Raw genomic sequence first — 19,716 nt, forward strand, 5'->3', positions numbered from 1 at the left:
TTCCCAACATGCAAAGCACAAAGAGCCAGAACCTCCTACCAAATGTAATGTAATTCAGGTGCCCTGAGTTTCTGTGGCGATCCACTGAAAGCCTCTATGACAGGGAAGATGTAGTGGTGGAAGCTGGACTAATGTCACAATGAGAGAAGTGAGATGGTGGAGCAGCCTGACTGGTGAGAAAACTGGAAAGGATCAGGACATCTTCCTTTGTGAGGGGAAAACAGCAGAACTGCTTCAAGCATGCCACTCCTATTGTGGAGAGAAAAAGCAATTTCTAGAAAAAAGATTTAGCTTTTAGTGAGTACTGAACAGGTTATTCAGAGAAAGGTGAATACAGGAACTCCCTCAAGTTTATGCTCAGATCTCTATAGCACAACTATGGGAAAACTTTTTTTCTGTAAACAAAGGGGGCTTTAAGAGAAAAAAGGTGTCAGATTTTTTCAGCAAGAGAAAGACCAGTCAGCATCTTTGTTCAGACCTACAATTGGAGGACTCAAATTGCATGTTGATACAAACCTAACCTGCAGTTTGTTCACTATGAGGGAACAGGGGGAGAGGAGAAGGGGTAAGAGATTTAGGGTGTTGTTAGCTCTATAGAGAAACAAGGTGTATCAGCTTCACAGTATACTGAATTTAATCACTGAAACAGCTGAGTTTGTTCAGCCCTAAGGAGTTATTGATTAGCTCATACTTAGGGAACTAAGTCAACTTTCTTCAGGAAGGACAAATTAAAAACATGATGCAAAAGTTGCTGTTCTGTTGTTTATCTGCTTTACAGTCTTCCTTCTTTGAATTCTTAGACTGTGAACTTTAATGTCCTTATGCATTAGAAAATTCTCTATCTGAAAATAGGATTGAAGTTCTCTGTCCTTTATTTCTGGTTTGAAAATCACTTACTGGATATTTTCCATATATCCTTACTTTTTTCACGTCTGCCTTGAATACTTTTTTCAACTGAAATAAAGCTTTATCTAAAAAAACATATTTCATCTCTATTTATACAATATATATTTCTATCAGCTACTGCAAGGAATGATAAATTATTTTTAGGATAGTCAGTGTCAGTGAAAATGTTAGATTAAAACAAAACATCTTGTCTTGTCTGTGCTTTTAGGATCAATGAAAGTGCTGAGACATTTTAAAACAAATTCAGATTGACTTAAATAACTGTCAGTGAGATAAGAAACAATGTGTAATAGTGTGGCCAGCAGGGGCAGGGAAGTCATTGTGCCCCTATACTCTGCATTGGTTAGGCCGCACCTTGAGTACTGTGTCCAGTTTAAGAAGGACATCAAGACACTTGAACGTGTCCAGAGAAGGGCAGCAAGGCTGGTGAGAGGCCTTGAGCACAAGCCCTATGAGGAGAGGCTGAGGGAGCTGGGATTGTTTAGCCTGGAGAAGAGGAGGCTCAGGGGAGACCTTATTGCTGTCGACAGCTACCTGAAGGGTGGTTGTAGCCAGGAAGGGGTTGGTCTTTTCTCCCAGGCAACCAGCACCAGAACAAGAGGACAGAGTCTTAAGCTGCACCAGGGGAAGTTTAGGCTCAAGGTGAGGAGAAAGTTCTTCACTGAGAGAGTTGTTAGCCATTGGAATGGGCTGCCCAGGGAGGTGGTGGAGTCACCATCCCTGGAGGTGTTCAAGAGGGGATTGGACATGGCACTTGGTGCCATGGTTTAGTCATGAGGTCTGTGGTGATAGATTGGACTCGATGATGTTTGAGGTCTCTTCCAACTTTGGTGATTCTGTGATTCTGTGAAATAGCAGTGTTGCTCAGGAAATATCCCAACAACCTTGAAACTTGGCACTGTGATGAGATGATGGTTACTTTCCAGTGTTTCTGAAATGACGAGACTTTTCTAGAGTATGAAGAATAATTGGAAACATACAAAGAAAAAAAATAGAAAATTGTACTGCTGTAATTGAAGCTGCTGAACCATACAGAAATAATTGAACAACAATACTAAATTGCTAGCAGTGTGCACTTAACCTTCCTGTGTAAGTTTTTTGTAATGGCAATATAGTGGAAAAATGTCATATGTTAATTTTTTTTGTGGTTTTCAGATTTATATCAAAGTGTAAATAGTAGATTTCTTTATAAGTTCTTTTCAACACAAGCCTAGAATGAAGCTACCATTTATTCACCCAGTGGATCTCTTTATATGTTTCCAGCATATTGTGTTGCAGGCACTGTTCTGAGGGCAGCTCCTGGACACATGTAGAGTGCATGATTCCTTACTTGACCAATTCCTTAGCACTCTGCATAGAGCAAAATAACATTTCACGTGTGCCGGGAGCAACATCCTCACATTGGCATCCTTTGATTGGAACATGCTGCAGAAGCCACCTCCTTGACATGCTGGAATCTCTTATTAGAAAATATTTTAGCTTATATATGTGGTTGTATGTTACTGGTAAAGGGATTGATAACAAAGAGTATAAAAGACAGCCACTAAGAGCAACCCTGACTCTCTTGGGTTAGGGACTTAGGTAGGAATGGCTGCAGTTAGGGCTGCTAGGGGCTTCTGCTTCTGTTAGTTTGCCACTTCTTCTGACTAGGGTTTTGGTGTAGGCATGCTGCGAGGGAACTTCTGTTAGCTGCTTCTTCTGTTAAGGGCTTTGGGGACTTCTGTAAGTGTGACTCTGAGACTCTCTAATGCTGGGGATTCTACAACACATCAAATAAGGACTTCTGGGAGGACTTCTGAGATTCTCTGCATTTCTGGAATCTTCTTGTTACGCAGCAACAGGGTGTGTGCCTTCCCTTGTCACCTAATGGCCCCCCAAATCAGGGGAAAGGGAAAAAACAACATATTGTAGTCCAGGCTTTTAGAGTCTTGCAAAAGTGGCATTTTGAAAGTGGTACAGAGAAGACTTTTCCTTCTTCCAAGAAATTTTGTTTATGATATTTATAAATCTTGACAGGAAAACAACGATAATTAACCTCTTAACTTTTCTCTGTCTTGTAGGGTGATAGCTCCTATGTAAAGGATCGTTGGTGTGTATTTGATGGATTCATGGTCTTTTGCCTTTGGGTGTCATTGGTTTTGCAGGTAATTATTTCACTTACCTTTTTCAATTAATAGTTCCTTCATTGTGAAGAATCTATAGCTGTACACTGTGCTGAATTCAAAAGCTCCATAATCACACATTACAGCATGTCTGTATTACTAGTAGAATTTATTTTAATTTTACTTATTGAGAAGTTACACATTAATCTGAAGCTTGTTGCTATAAACCCTCTGCATACTCAAAGGGACAGAGAAGTCTCCTTCTGAACACCTCCAGTGATGGTGACTCCACCACCTCCTCAGGCAGTCCATTCCAATGGGCAATCACTCTCTCTGATAAAACTTCTTTTAAAAAGCACAGTTAAAATGAACCCTAAATAAACAGAGAGGATTGAAAATTAAAATAAAAATCATGGATAGTATTCAGAGTTTTAAACATTCTGTAAGTGAACACAGGAACAGGAGAAGGTCATCAAGAAAAACTCCTGTGTTTTTCTTGTTTTGTTTTGTTTTGGTTATTTGTAGGTGTTTGAAATTGCTGAAATAGTTGACCAGATGTCACCCTGGGGCATGTTACGGATTCCACGACCACTCATTATGATTCGAGCTTTCCGGATATATTTTCGTTTTGAGCTGCCAAGAACTAGGATAACAAATATCTTGAAGTAAGTAAGTAAGGTTGTTAAGAATAACAGAGGAAATTTTAGTTTTGACTTAGAAGACTGACTATACAGCTCAGAAAATATCCCTTTATGCTTATTGGGCATTTTCTTTCCTAGTTCTACAAAAAAATCCTTTCTATTCTCTGTATTTAAGGAATCATTATGTTTCCTAGAAAATGATCCAAACTGTCAAATATTTAAATAAGTCTAAGCATTCTGCTAGTAACTATAGCCAGCTATTTTCAACGAGTGGCAGTAAGTACTGTTTCATTAATATAGGTGCTTAATAATCAGGATGAACACTCTTAGTACATTAATATTCATAAAAATACATGAGTGTGTGTCCTAACCATTGCAGTTACAAGTGTGCCTGTATTGACATATGTCCAGACATGTGTCCAAGGACACACACAGAAGAATATTTTGTACAGCATGTAATGGCAAAAGCCACCTGATGGTGCTCTTTATTTGCTATTAACATCACCATCATATCCTGGGTGTATAAGCCACTATTTTGCAAAAGGTAGACTTTACACATTTTAATTGCATATTTCCCCCTAGCTTTTGTAGTGTACAGCTGGTTTAAGTACTCAAACTTAGGGATTTATAAAAAAAATATGGTTATCTTTTCAATCTCCACACAGAGTGAGAGGTGATTTTTCACAGGATGAAATACTACTTTCTCGGTGCGATCGGATTTTCTATTCTGGAGCTTTCCAGAGGAAGCTTCACATTGCCAGTGCCTTCAGTGTCATATTTATCTTTTTGCCAGGCGTTCTGGAGAGCAAATCTGGAGTGTTTCAATTTTCCTTCTGTTCTTTCTTCTCCTGTATGGGATCCTGGGAGTGCAAATGTTTGGAACTTTTACGTACCATTGTGTAACTGATGACACGCAGCCAGGGTAAGTTAGCCTGTGCAGGCATGATGTGGGGCCATTCTTTCATTGCATGTGTATGATTGTAGTTAGTATCAGTGGCTGTAAAATGGACATAATGTGTTAAAAGCAATCCACCAAAATACACTAAGACAAATTGGGAAAAGATAAATGTTAGGAATTATGAAAAATACAAAATTTAACTGACAGTTTTATTACAAATTGGGGGATTTCTCTGCAGTCTGAATTGGGGCATGATTGTCTGTAGAGTAGGGGTGTGAGAGAGCATAAGAGCAGAGAAAGCTTTAAGAGGGGCATTGCCACTTGTGCCTGATTTGAGTCACAGATGATTCATCAGCTTTCACTACATTCCTCTATCTTTTCTCAGGATGTCTGAGTGTGGAGCCAGATCTGAGGTATAGGGTAGAACTACTGCCAGAATCTAATGCCCTTTCTGGATTAAAAGGTTGCTGGATCCTGATGCTCAGATTTAAAGACCCTTTTTACCCAGCCTTTGGAAAATACTTATGATCAAAATTTTACACTAACAGTTGAGTATACACCACCTTTTTGGTTCAGCACATGCTTAAACACAAGATTAACTCAAAAGTACAGTATGGCTTCTTGCCACTGTGGTGGCTCATAAACTCACAGATAAGTATAAACTTATATGTCCCTGCTTACTGCAGGGAAACTGCACTAGATGACCTTTAAAGGTCCCTTCCCACCCAATGTATTCTCGGATTCTATGCCCTGTTGAATTGAGGGCTTGACTGTGTGCCTGACCACCATGATATAAAGTCTATTCCATTATATCTCTCTTTTCATTTTGTCCCTGTTTCTTTGGATGGAGAAATGTTAGCTCTGTGTTAAAGACTTTTGTAAACTAGGGCTTTTAAACTATCAAATATAAAGAGTCTATTAAACTTAATGTGGCAGGAACAGGAGGCATCCAGCCTGAATTGCCACAATAGAAGACAAAAAGAAGGTTATAAAATTATTTGAGAATACATTTGACATTATATGGTATTTTGTTAAATAAAAATAAATCCTTTTGGATATTTCCTAATTTATTTAATAAATACCATAGTAAAATATGTAGCTGATCTTCACTAGACAGGAAATGAGATATTTAATTATGAGTTTTCCTGGTTTTAAAGAGAAAATCTTTATAGCACTGATTTTTATTTTTTTCCAGTTTCCGACAGACATGGTGGGGGAAAAAAATCTTGGTGAAAAATTTGTTTGCAACAATGTGAAAATCTATGATTCTGTGATTTACTTACGTTGTTTGGAAAAACAGGAAGTGGGATAAACAACACAGGAAAGACAAGGCATCATGTAATAGCTTTTCCCTGAGATCAGTAGAAAAAGATAAAGTATGACATAATACTATTTGCAGTATGGAAAGTTAAGTTTAAAACTTCAAGTTTGCCCATAAAACATATGTCTCATTTCTTATGCATGCATTAGATACTTTCTGAATGCTGCATTATTTTAAAAAAAAACTATTAGGGAAACACCCCAATTTTAGGTTGGTGAAAGATTGAGTTACTTGAAAAGTTATAAAGGACAATACCTAGTATACAAAATAAAAATTAAACCACGTTTAGAGTGAGTTAAGGTTGGAAAAGTTAAGTATGCAGAATCAAGGAAATTTTACACTTGAAACTGAATGTCTAGCCATAAAAACATTTTTCTTTCAGTATCATCAAGCATATATGCAGACCTGTGAGCCTGACCTCAGTGCCAGGCAAGATTATGGAACAGGTCATCTTGAGTGCAATCACACAGCACTTCCAGGATGGCCAAGGGATCAGGCCCAGCCAGCATGGATTTAGGAAAGGCAGGTCCTGCCTGACCAACCTGATCTCCTTCTATGATCAGGAGACCCACTTGCTGGATGTGAGGAAGGCTATGGATGTAGTCTACTTGGACTTCAGCAAGGCCTTTGATACTGTCCCCCACAGCAAACTCCTGGCCAAGCTGTCAGCCTGTGGGTTGGACAGCAGCACTTTGTGCTGGGTTAGGAACTGGCTGGAGGGCCGAGCCCAGAGGGTGGTGGTGAAAGGTGCCACATCCAGCTGGCAGCCACTCACTAGTTGTGTCCCCCAGGGGTCAGTGCTGGGCCCCATCCTGTTCTATGTCTTTATTGATGATCTGGATGAAGGGATTGAGTCCATCATCAGTAAATTTGCAGATGACACCAAGCTGGGAGCAGTTGTTGATCTGTTAGAGGGTAGGACAGCTCTCCAGAGGGACCTCGACAGGCTGGACAGATGGGCAGAGTCCAATGGCATGAGATTTAACACATCCAAGTGCCAGGTTCTGCACATTGGCCACAACAACCCCATGCAGTGCTACAGGCTGGGGTCAGAGTGTCTGGAGAGCAGCCAGGCAGAAAGGGACCTGGAGGTACTGGTCGATAGTAGGCTGAACATGAGCCATCAGTGTGCCCAGGTGGCCAAGAAGGCCAATGGCATTCTGGCCAGTATCAGGAATAGTGTGGCCAGCAGGAGCAGGGAAGTCATTCTGCCCCTGTACTCAGCACTAGTTAGGCCACAACTTGAGTCCTGTGTCCAGTTCTGGGCCCCTCAGTTTAGGAAAGTTGCTGGAACGTGTCCAGAGAAGGGCAACAAAGCTAGTGAGGGGTTTGGAGCACAAGCCCTATGAGGAAAGGCTGAGGGAGCTGGGGTTGTTTAGCCTGTAGAAGAGGACACTCAGGGCAGACCTTATTGCTATCTTCAACTACCTAAAGGGAGGTTGTAGCCAGGTGGGGGTTGGTCTCTTCTTCCAGGCAACCAGCACAAGAACAAGAGGACACAATCTCAGGCTGCACCAGGGGAGGCTTGGGCTGCCCAGGGAGGTGGTGGAGTCACCGTCATTGGAAGTGTTTAGAAGGAGACTGGATGAGGCACTTGTTGCCATGGTTTAGTTGATTAGATGGTGTTGGGTGATTGTAATAGAATAGAACAGATTTAACCATGTTGGAAAAGACCTTTAAGATCATTGAGTCCAACCTATCACCCAACACCATCTAATCAACTAAACCATGGCGCCACGCGCTCCATCCAATCTCTTTTAAAACACTTCCAGTGATGGTGACCCCACCATCTCCCTGGGCAGCCCATTGAACTTGATGATCTCAAAGGTCTTTTCCAACCTGGTCTGGTCTATTCTATTCTATTCTATTCTATTCTATTCTATTCTATTCTAGTCTAGTCTATATTTGGGGCTGTTTAAAATTTAGAATTATAATTTAACTTACTTGTTAAGTATCTGTGATAGGCACCTTTAGAAACTAATTACTTTTGCCATTTGCAAACCAGACTTCTAACTTGAATAGGTTCCTATGCTTGTGTATGAGGACTACAGTTAGACTGAAAGACACTTTCCCCCAGAAGTGCTGCTCCCTTATTCTGATGAATGATGCTTACGCAAAGGAAAATATATTTTGCTCTTTGTTCCTTGACATGTGAACTTATACCTTACTTTTGACATACTGTTCATTCCTACTCTGAAAACACTCATTTCCATTTCATGTCTGTAGTATTCATCATTATGGGTTGTGAGCACTTAGATGTACCTGATCTTTATGTTTTAATATTTGAGGAATGCGGTGCAGAAGCTTTGGGTGGAGCTAGGCTGTGCCTTCTCAGTGAAGGTCAGGGTTGACCTTTACAGAGCTGACTGCAGAATTTATAAGAAAAAAACATCATGGGCTGGGAAAATAAGCACAGAGAAAGAAATAACAGTTGTGGTGCCAAAAGTGAACAATTGAGACACAGGTGCTGTTCCAAAATGCAGTTAGAAATGAGGCAACATGCCACTTCTGAATCCAGGAGAGTGTATTTGCTGAAATGTAGTACAGCTCAAAAGCATGAAAATTGCCTACGCAAATTTTTGTCTTTGAGGTCAGTTTCTCAACTTTGTAATGAGGATTAAACATTCCTCCCAGAAGTTTAGCCTCTCTGTCTGTCTGTCTCAGGTGATCCTGTTCAAGGCAATGGAAAGTGGCCAAACTTGGCTGTACTTGGCCTTGAATAACTTCGGAGTCTTTAATGAGCCCCAGCTGTAAATACTCAGTATTTCAGCTAACCAGATCCCAGGCTCCCAAATCAAGGTTGGAAAATGGAAAGCACCCAATTACTGGCCATCTGGGAGAACTTTAATTTTAGGTGATTTGCCTCATATTATGCAGAATTCTATGGCAAGGGTAAAATATAATTACTGAGGTCAAGATTTCATTTTTTTCAGAAATTTTAGAAATAGCTTTTTATAAATCTGACGCCTTCTGAACTATGAGTGAGGCAAGTGTCTTTTAAAAGAGCACCTTAAAATCTTGCTTTTCCTTTTAATGTAAAAGATATGGCAGCCTCATCAGACACTCATTGCCTCTTTGACTGCTGCAGGTTCTTTTATCTTTCCATCCTTCTGGACACCCACGCTTCCTGACCTCCTGTCTCTCCACCTCCTCAGCCATTTTCTGATATTAACTCTGACAAACAGAAATACTGAAGTGAGCTAACTGTGGTTCGAGTTTTTCCTTCTATCTGTGAAACCACCAAAATCTGACTTCCTTCCGAAGTCTGAAAAAGGTTGTTTTGTGGTTTTGGTAATACTTCTCTTTCCCCCCATTCTTACAATCGTCTTTATTTTGCTAGACATTTTTTTCCTGCAGCGAACACTGTCTTCTTCCTAAAGCATTTTCTCACTCAGTATTCCCTTGTGATTATTACTTATCTTTTTTGCAATTATGCTGTCACAGCTTTTCTCTGGTGATTTCTCCAACCAGTATATCTTTTTCCTGCTAGTAAATGTTTTTTACATAGACTTCCTTAGTACAGATCTTTTTTCATTGCTCGAAAGACTCACAGTATGATTGGAATGCAATGTATATATAACTCAATTATCTAGGTAACTCCATACATTATAAGTAGTTTGGCAGGTTGTTTTGTTATATCTGAGATCAAATATGGTGAAAACAGGTTGTATTCCGGAATCTGCTAAAACGTACTCTTAGGCACCTTCAGTGTCCAAAAGGCACTTCACAAGGACAGGAGAGAATTTTTTTCCAAACAATTGCTCTGGCTGTTAAAATATTTTATACTTTCTCACACACCAGCTACTGCCTGTTTTCTTTATTACCAAGATGTGTTTGATTACATAAAATTGCTTCCATTTCACATGTGTAGATTATATTTATTCTGCAACAGTAAATTTTCCTTTTGTGATTTTCAGTTTGTACTGGAGCCTTCCAGTTGTACTGGAAAGGAAGCCTCATCACAAGAAAGGCTAATATGGATAATTGCCATAAAATGTAGTAAATGTCATTCTTATCTATTCTTCTCCCAAAGTAATTCTTTAAGGATCTTTTAAAAATACTTTCAATAGAGCATAGACTGATTATTTCTGTAGACCTGGCTGAATTGTCATGATGGCAGTCAATTTAAAGTCCTTCTTTGCAAGGTCTCTTGTTTAAAGTAGGAATTAACCCAGGGAAATAGATAAGAAAAATAATTACCAAGTAATAGAAAGATCTAAGAGGTTCTTGGCCATCTGTCCATCTGCCTTGATAAGCCCTGAAAATGTCAGAAAACAGCTTCAAAGACTCTAAAGCTAAAAGCTCGCCACAATGTCTAATAGAGGAAATAAATATGATTAAAAAGAACAAAAGGGATTCAAGATAGTGTCTTAGATCAGCAGCAGGAAAATAAGAATGAGTAACTGGATTTCTGAGAAAGGGAAGAAATCAATGACCAAGCTTGAAAAATCAACATAACAGGGTTCTTTAGCAGGGTGTATTATTGATGCTAATTGAACAACCAGTAGTACTTTAATATTGCCTTTGGGATTTAATCACAGTCTCTCTTAGTGGTAATATGTTTGTAGTATAAACTCTTCAGGGACAAGGGAAATGGAAGAAGTCTTACTTTTCTAGGACTATTGTTGTTTAGACCCAAACCAAAATTGAGAAAAATATACCACCAATTTAAAGAGGAAATAATTTAGATCCTGTCAAAAGGGGGGAAGAAAGTCCTGAAGTTATGGCCAGTTGTGGTGGCCAAGGGCAGAGAGGTCTTCAGAAGTGGGACTCTGTTTGATTTCACAAGGCATGTGATTCCTGAACAGAAGACCCAATTTTGTATAGAATTGTTATACAGACAGTTATTCAAACAATTAGACTATTTATTTCACACAGGCTTTCCAGTGTTTTTGTTTGTCCAGCTGCCTTTTGAGCAAGTGTGACCTTTTAAGGAAGGTCTAGGATAGAGTGATGGAAACTCAATTGCCTCAGCTCTTGTTGGCTCAGTAATGACACATGCATTTCTGTATTGATACGGAGCTGTTCAGGTTTACACAGTTCTTCATCCCAGTGCAGACATCAAAGCTTACTGAACTTCGGCTCAGCCTGTGTGGTAGGGTTGAGAGAGGGCCTAGTTCTTTCTCCCCCACAGAGTGAGAAACCGCAGCTAACTCAGTCGGAGAAAAGCAGACTATATTTACAAGCATATATGGAAAGCAGGTTATATATAACACAATATATACAGGTATTAACAATATGTACACAGAAATATACAGCAAAGAGAAATAACACAACAAAAATCCCTCCCCGAGGAGGGATTCCCTCCTTGTAACCCCCTCTCTCCCCCCCTACCTCCCTTTTTCCCCAAAAAGGGGTTAGAGAGAAAGAAAGACAAGTTACTAAGGAAAAGGATCGTTATAAAGCTTTCAAAAGCCCATGCAGGATTAGTTTTTTGCTTATCTGAAGGCCAACTCCAGCTAGTCTGCAGAGAAGCAGGCAGGGAGAACAGGCTGAAACCCAAACTCCCAAACTCCCAAACCACACTCCCCCAAAAATTCCAGCTGCTCTACAATTTAAAGTTGCATTTTGTCCATCCACCAATGAAATTCGTTTAGAATATCAGAATGTTTTTGTTCTAGTACCGAAAACATTTAGCCAGTGTCCCAGTACCGTCTGTTCCTTAAAGGCACAGCCTCCAACGGTCACAGCCTGTCAACCTTCACGGAATTTCTTTGCTCTGGCTAATAAGTTCTTTTGAGTGAGCTGGAGTGGATTTACAGATTGTTGTTAAATTGGCTAAGTATAAATACAAGAATTTGAGTAACAACTACTATGTCTCCTCTTTGCTGTATGGAAACTTTTATATTTATCAACATGTTTTTTACTTTAGAATCACTGTACAAAACTGAAGCCTGGTGAGTATTGAACTTACCACACTTCAGGAGGCCAGGGAACCAGAAGTCCAGACATCCTCCAATATATCATAAAATTGAGGGAAAGGCCAGATACCACTCGAAAACCAGAATTCTAAGTGTGATCTCCACTGAGCCTGTCAGATGGGTGTTCAGATGCTGTTTGTTTTCTTGAATAGAACAGAAGCTGGCAAAGCTCCTCTTTATATAGCAAGAGGAAGCCAAACAACTAATGGAGATGGCTGTGGATGTCCTGACATTCATAAATTAGATAGCAGTTATCACCAAGTAGTACATCTTCCTTAGCCTGGAAATACTGTGAGCAAGAGTAGCTTGTGGTTATGCAGGCAGTTACAAGAAATATGAAGAAAGAAGTTCTAAAAGATACTTCAGCCCTGTTTCTGTGAATGATCTATCTCATGTTATTTTGAAATCCAGGTGACTTGCCAGTTTTGTACTGCTTTCTGGAAGCTGAATGTGATGTCTCAATTTGATCCCTGTCACAATCGTTTGGATTACTGCAATTCAAAAAGGTCTGGAAATATTCATTCCAAGATACTTGTGAGCAGACTGAAGCTGTCATCTCAGCTATTTTATTATTTCCAAGAACTTGTGGAAGGTGGGTGAGGAGATGGGAGGCAGGAAGGTAGCATAAGCTTAAAAAGGAGCAAAGGATAAGAGACAAGGCATGAGAAGCCAGAGAATTGTGGCTGGAATACTGATAAGATTATCCTCTATCCTTGAAAGAATTCCGTAGTGAATAAACAAACAAAAATTTGTAAGCAGCTGGAAGATAACAAGGAAGTGAGTGGCAGCCGTTATGGATTTGTCAATAATAAATCATGTCAAACCAATATAATTATCTATGGCAGGGTAACAGCTATGTGAATTGGAGAGAAGAGTGGATGTTGTGTGTCTTTATTTTAGGAAGGCTTTGTAACAGTCTCACAGGACATGTTTGTAAACTGGCAAAAAAACCATGGTTCAGGTCAAAGTGATTATAGAATAGGTGCAAAACTGGAAAACACGCACAGTGAGTTGATATTAATGGCTTGTTCCCAGAACAGAGAGAGCTGGGATTCATATAAGTCTGTCTTGTGCTATTTAAGGTTTGATTTACATCCTGGATGATGGAAGATTGAATATACTTATTGCAGTGAGGATGATACGAAGTTGTGAGAGACTGCAGACATTTCGGAAGGCAAGACTAGAATGAAAATGATCTTGACAAATCAAAGACATTCTCTGAAAAAAAAACAGATGAAAATCAGCTGGGACAATGTACTGCACATAGGAAAAATGAGCTGTACAAATACAGCATTGTGAACAATTGTTAAGGAGGCAGTTCTTCATAAAGTGATTTAGGAGCATAATGGAGGAACAGAGATCAACAGAATTGTGCTCCTGTAAAAATGCGTACATTGTAATGTATCATACAACGTACAGGCATCATTTGGAGAGAGTGTAAAGGAAGTGAAAAGGGAGTGAGCTCAGATCTGTAGAGCAGAGCTGATAAGGAGCATTTGACACTTTTTTAGCTCAACTGAAAAGATGTAGTGAACATGTAGCAGTTTTTCAGTGGATATCCAAGGGCACCAAGGGAGCTATAGGAAGTGCTCACCAAGACATTTCCCATCATTTATCAGCAGTCCTGGCCTAACTGGGAAGGTCCCAGCTGATCAGAGACTGGCAAATGTTACATCCCTCTACAAGAAGGGCCAGAAGGAGGATCTGGGAAACCTTAGACCTGTGAATCTGATCTCAGTGCCAGGGGAAGTCATGGAGTAGAACATTCTGAGTGCCATTATGCAGCGCATGCAAGGCAACCAGGTAATCGAGCACAGTCTGCATGGGTTCATGAAGGGCAGGTCCTGCTTGAGGAACCTGATCTCCTTCTACAACAAGGTGACCCACTGCGTAGTGTATGAGGGAAAGGTTGTGGATGTCATTTGTCTGGACTTTAATAAAGTATTTGGTGCTATCTTCCACAGAGTCCTCCTGGAGAAACTGGGTGGTTATGGCTTGGAAGAGTGGAGGCTTTGCTGTGTTAAAAGCTGTATGGTGGGGCCAAAGAGTAGTGGTAAATGGAGTTAAATACAGTTGATGGACAGTCACAAGTGGTGTTACCCAGGACTCAGTACTGGAGCCAGTTCTCTTTAATATCTTTACCAGTGATCTGGTTGAGGGAGTTGAGTGCACGCTCAGTGAGTTTGTGGACGACACTAAGCTGGTAGGGAGTGTTGATCTGCTCAAGGCTGATCCTGTCAAGCTGATCAATGGGCTGAGGCCTAGACCTGAACACAGTATTCAAGGTGTGGCCTCACCAGTACCAAACACAGAGGCACAATCACTTCCCTGCCCCTGCTGGCCACACTATTCCTGGTACACGCCAGGATGCTGTTGGCCTTTTTGGCCACTTGAACACACTGCTGGCTCTTCTGTCTGTCAGTATCACAGTATCACCAAGGTTGAAAGAAACCTCAAAGATCATCAAGTCCAACCTGTCACCACAGACCTCATGACTAGACCATGGCACCAAGTGCCACATCCAATCCCCTCTTGAACACCTCCAGGGATGGTGACTCCACCACCTCCCTGGGCAGCACATTTCAATGGCGAATGACTCTCTCAGTGAAGAACTTTCTCCTCACCTCGAGCCTAAACTTCCCCTGGCGGAGCTTGAGACTGTGTCCCCTTGTTCTGGTACTGGTTGCCTGGGAGATGAGACCAACCCCTTCCTGGCTACAACCTCCCTTCAGGTAGTTGTAGAGGGCAATGATGTCTCCCCTGAGCCTCCTCTTCTCCAGGCTAAACAATCCCAGCTCCCTCAGCCTCTCCTCGTAGGGCTTGTGCTCAAGGCCTCTCCCCAGCCTTGCTGCCCTTCTCTGGACACGTTCAAGTGTCTCGATGTCCTTCTTAAACTGAGAGGCCCAGAACTGGACACAGTACTCAAGGTGTGACCTAACCAGTACAGAGTACAGGGGCACAATGACTTCCCTGCTCCTGCTGGCCATGCTATTCCTAATGCAGGCCAGGATGCCATTGGCCTTCTTGGCCACCTGGGCACTCTGCTGGCTCATGTTTAGGCGGCCCCAAGTCCTTTTCTGCTGGATAACTTTCCATCCACTCTGCCCCTTATTTTTCTATGATTCTGTATTGTACCTCTTCACATATGAAAGTCAAGTATTGTATCCTCACTTCTGAAGGTGTTTTCCTTTTAAAAGGCTCCACACTGAAAGCAGCATCGGATGCAGGAGGGTACCTATTGTGCGTTAGGGCAAAGCTGAGAGACTGGTTTACTACATCTTATGGTCCTCCTACCACACATAGCTTATCCAGTTTTCTCAGCAAAACATGCTTACTATCAGAGTTGTTATTTTTAAGTTTTGTTTTACAATAACATACAATATGTTTCTACTCCATCTTTAAATACATCCCCTTCCCCCACCACTGCTTTTCCCGCCCCTTACCAGTTCAGTCCTTCAGTCTCACACCTTTCACTCTTATATAAGACAGAGGAATTTGAAAGACATTTCCAGAAGAGACCCCAAATCCCCACATTGCTCTCTATGTCCTGAGCATAGAACAGGCTTATTTGCTTTCTTTATACTCGCTGAACCACATGATTTGTACTTGACACAAATGCATCACAGCCCCTCTTTTCCAGTGCCTAAAATCATGGCCACTCTTCTGTCCCCACTGTAGCAGGCTCTGCTGGGCTCACAGATTCCCGTGTTCTCCAGTTTCCTTTACAGATTGTTTAATGTCCACCATCTACCTTCCGGCTCTTTGTCTTCATCCCTGTCCTTCTGGCTCTTCTCAGACGAAGGCTTAGCCTCCACATACTCTTTTCTTATGTGGGTTGCTTGTCAAGGCAGGTGAAAGAAGAGTTATTACCTGTTACGGCTTGCTTTTTTATGCTGCCTGCCTCTTTGCACAATTGCCATGGACATTGCCTAGGAGCACTACTAAACTGCAATTCACACCATTTTATTATACACCTTCTATCTGGCGGGTTAATGAGAAGGGCTCTTCAGTTGGTATTTGAAGAAAAAGCTTTGGTTACAGACTGTCAATGGCCTACATAGTTTTCTCTCTTGAGCTGTAGGCTTGAAGGCTATACAGATCTGGGCATTTGCATTTGGGTTCCTTGAAGCCCCAGCAATATTTCAGATCCCTTACTGACACAATTATTTGACCTTGCTGGAGGTCTGCAGCTGCATATTTTAATGGTATTGTTCTCTGAAATTCCCTGTCAGTGATGCCCTTTCACCAGATAAAACAGTGATGATCCAGTTTTGGCAGTAAGGCTTCCTGTACGCTTTGTGTTCCAGTCATGATATTAAACGGAGAGATCAAGCTTCTATCTCCAAAACAAGAATTTTGGTAGAACAGTTGGTCCCACCAAGTGGAACTGGCTAGTCAAACAGCTAGTCATCAAATGATGAATAGTTTCCATTTGGAACTAGCTGGATAATGTTGAAAATTTGTCCTTGGGTGCTCAGTGATAGCGGTGCCTCTCTTTTGCTATGCTAAGAGTCATGTTTCCTGCCACTTCAGATGTTGTATTAGTGAGTCAGCTTTTGTATGTTCTTGACTCTTTGCCGCAGAATCTTTAGGAAGGAATCTTTTTGCATGTAGCTCAGATTTGAATTCAGGGCAGTATTCCTTTAAGATGCTGAAGATTACCTGGTCAGAAAGTTTGCACAGTGCAGTATACAAAAGAGAGAACAAAGAAAACCTGCCCTGCTAACTTTGATGTTGTGAGTCAAAGAGCTTGGAAATGTTTCCCAGATGAACTTCAGGTCCTACAGTGCAGTTTAGTGACATTGTGTTTTCCCTATAGTTGGTAGACAGCTACTCAGAAGGTATTTAATCAATGAGAGTCTGATAATGCAAACTTATTTTTTTTAAGAGATCCTTTAAGAGACATACTTTGAAATCAAAATGGATACAATCTTCATCTTAGATTGTTTGATATGTTTCAGTTTATGTCCTTGCAATTACAGATTACAGAGGTGTTTTTCACTGTTTCCTTTAAATTCTCTAAGAAATACATTATTGGTTTTTAAGAGGTACTATAGATAGGTATGAGATCACTTTGTAAACATGTCTAATTTGATGCACCTCAGTGAAGTGCAGATCTGTGTGAGCAAGCTAGATTTGGTTTTAAATCTTCCTGTTTATTTCCTATGTATTAGCATTTCTAGTGACAGCCTCATTCATTGTGCAAATGCCATTAATTCCTGTTGCTTTGATTCCTGTGAAACAAGTCTTGCATTAGCATACATATCATGCAATTACTGTTTGAAGTCAGTTCCCTCATGACTGATTGTAGCAGTCACAAAAAAGGGCTGTCACAGAATTGTTATGCCATATGGTATTTGATAAAAATCTCAAAATAGCACTGTTCATGCATACTGCTTTAAGAACAAATCCATACTGGAACTTCTGAAAATTTTCTTCTTTAAGCTTTACTTTCTAGTGCCTGGCAGTACATTCCAGCACTGCCCATAAGAAAGATTTCTTCTTTTACTTCTTTTTTAGCAGTTTTCTTTAGTGTCTTTGTTACTCTGAAGGGTAATGACAGAGTGATTCCCATTTAGTTTCCCTTAATGCCAGTAACTAGTTATCAAACCAATAGACTGTCAAAACTGCTAAGTAACTGCAACCATCGTATTTTCATTTAGGCAATGACAACACTGCCTTTGCATAATACAAGTGATCTGCCAGGAGTAGAATCATCTGGTTTTGATGTTTTTGATAGGAACCTAAATGCCTTGAGTTCCCTTTCTGGCTGGCAGAGAAAGAATGATGCTTCTGGATTGTGATTGAACCCACAGACCTCTGAACTTCTAGAGATATATTTCGCTCTCTCTGTATTCATTGCCTAAAATGAGGTGGGTTAAGTCAGGACAACAGAGCTGCAGCCTTTTATTTCAGCTCCTAGTGATTCAGCTAAGAGGTGCTGGGTCTTTGATTTTTCACATCTTGAACTGTGAGATAAGGTTGGTTATTTAATCTGAGTCTCTTCAAAATTCCTGTGTGATAAGTAGGAATAGACAAAACATCAAAAGCACATTTTGTAGACCCTAACTTAGGTCATGTATGAAATGAAAAAGAGCTACAATCAAAATAGAATTAAATTTTACCTAGTATTACTGCTGTATGTAAGAGGTAGCCTGATTTAACTGGTTTACTGAATATGGTTGGAAGGAGAAAAGGAGTAAGACCAGGACTTTTCTTAATTTGTTGAATAAACATGTGAACAATTTTCTTCTTGGAACATTGACCAAAAAAAAAAAAGAATCTCCAAGTTCTGTCCACAAAGGTTCAAACTTAGACTCCAGAGGACTGTCAAAACTGTAAAAACTACCCAATACTGAAACTCAACATATAAATAATGAATAAAGGATATGAACTGAATGGTAAGATATGAAACCCTTTATAACTTGGGGCAAATATAGTACAAGACAATGTATTTGTGGTAGTATTACAGTATCTATATATTGAATTTGGAGTAAAAAGAAACAATTGAATTATCTAGTCTATCTCCTCTATGAAACTGTATAGCTCACACGTGACTCCGATGTGTCTTATAGATATGAATCTATTTATTAGTTGGCAGAAGAACATTTCATAAGTAAGGGATCTTTTTGTTTATACCAAAACCTGTTTTACTGTTTAAAAATATGTTTCTAATTCATCATTGTAATTTGTCTGGCTTCAGCTATTAAGTTTCTATTCTTGTTATACTTTTTTATGCTAGATTGCACAGTACCTTAATTCCCAGTATTTTCTCTGTGTGAATCCACTTACACAAAACAACTGAGGCACCTTTCAATATGTGTTTTAATAAACCAACATCATTTAGCTCCATAAGCCTCTTACTGCAAAGCATGTTGTCCCATGTTCTCAGCTGGTGTTTTTGTAGGACTTCCTCAATTTTCCAAGTATTAAAAAAAATATGAACAAAACCCCCATTTGTAATATTAATCATAATTTGTGTGAGTGCCATACAGAGAAGGACATTAATTCACTGTTGTTCTGCTTGTACAGACTGGGAAAGCACTCGCTCTTTCTTACCATGAGGTTATTGGGACAAGTATGAGAGAATGCCCTATCACATTCCCTGATCTCAAGCTTCCATGTGGCACCTATATTCTATCATACAGTATTCCCATCATCAGTTATCCCTTTTTATTCCATAGGCAAAAGAGTATGATGTTTGCTTTCAGTAATCCTATAACTTTGCATTTGGCTATATAGAAGCACATTTTGGTTTTTGTTGTAACAAATGATCCTGATAATTTGTCAAAGAGCCCTGTTCTCATTACTCTTTATGCTTCTATCCATATTCTTGAATTTATATATGTTTCTCACTCTATGATGACAGTAGGTCGTGATGATCATTTCACTGGCAGGTATTTTTCTGCCATGTTAGTCGTGGCAATGCCAGCGACGAGCAGTGTGAGCAATCTGGCAGTGCAGGCCTAGAGCCTGACATGGTGCTAGGCCATGCTCAACATTAAGTCCAGAGGCAGCTATCAGTGTACCAAACAGTGCTGTCTTGCAGCACTGTAACTAAAACAAGGCACTGGTAGCTATAAACATAGCAAGTTATCTTGGGACAACAGGACATGCACCTGCATCAACAAACCTCATGTGTCATCAGTAGTTGGACCAATAATCTATAATAGTGTGATGTGTGGTCACTCATAGGGAACCAATGAGTCCATGCCAACAAGGCACTCCGAGTTTATATAAGTTGTAGCAGTTCCCTTGCTAGGCACTTCTGCCTGTTCTATCTCCTCTCCTTCCACGCTTTACTGTGCTATACTCTCACCTTAGGCCTGCACCATAGGCCTGCAATACTGGAACAATAAAGGATCAATACCCGATCATATTGGTCAGCCGTATTGATTCCAATAATCTCCGCTGCCGAAAGTTAGTT

At 40.3% G+C, this 19,716-nt stretch overlaps 1 protein-coding gene across 2 annotated transcripts in view; it reads left to right on the forward strand.

Moving 5' to 3' along the window:
• NALCN (sodium leak channel, non-selective) overlaps positions 1–19,716 on the forward strand; it is a 240,213-nt gene that overhangs the window by 29,429 nt on the left and 191,068 nt on the right. Inside the window, exons 4-6 of one of the 2 annotated variants that reach the window (XM_054162907.1) lie at positions 2,967–3,050; positions 3,534–3,673; positions 4,443–4,571. In XM_054162907.1, the coding sequence (XP_054018882.1) occupies positions 2,967–3,050; positions 3,534–3,673; positions 4,443–4,571 (353 nt within the window). Of the gene's footprint in view, positions 1–2,966; positions 3,051–3,532; positions 3,674–4,442; positions 4,572–19,716 lie in introns of those variants that run through there. The other variant, XM_054162905.1, reaches the window with a different exon arrangement.

Source organism: Dryobates pubescens, chromosome 7 (genome assembly GCF_014839835.1).
Source record: "Dryobates pubescens isolate bDryPub1 chromosome 7, bDryPub1.pri, whole genome shotgun sequence".
In the NCBI taxonomy this organism is placed as follows: Eukaryota; Metazoa; Chordata; class Aves; order Piciformes; family Picidae; genus Dryobates; species Dryobates pubescens.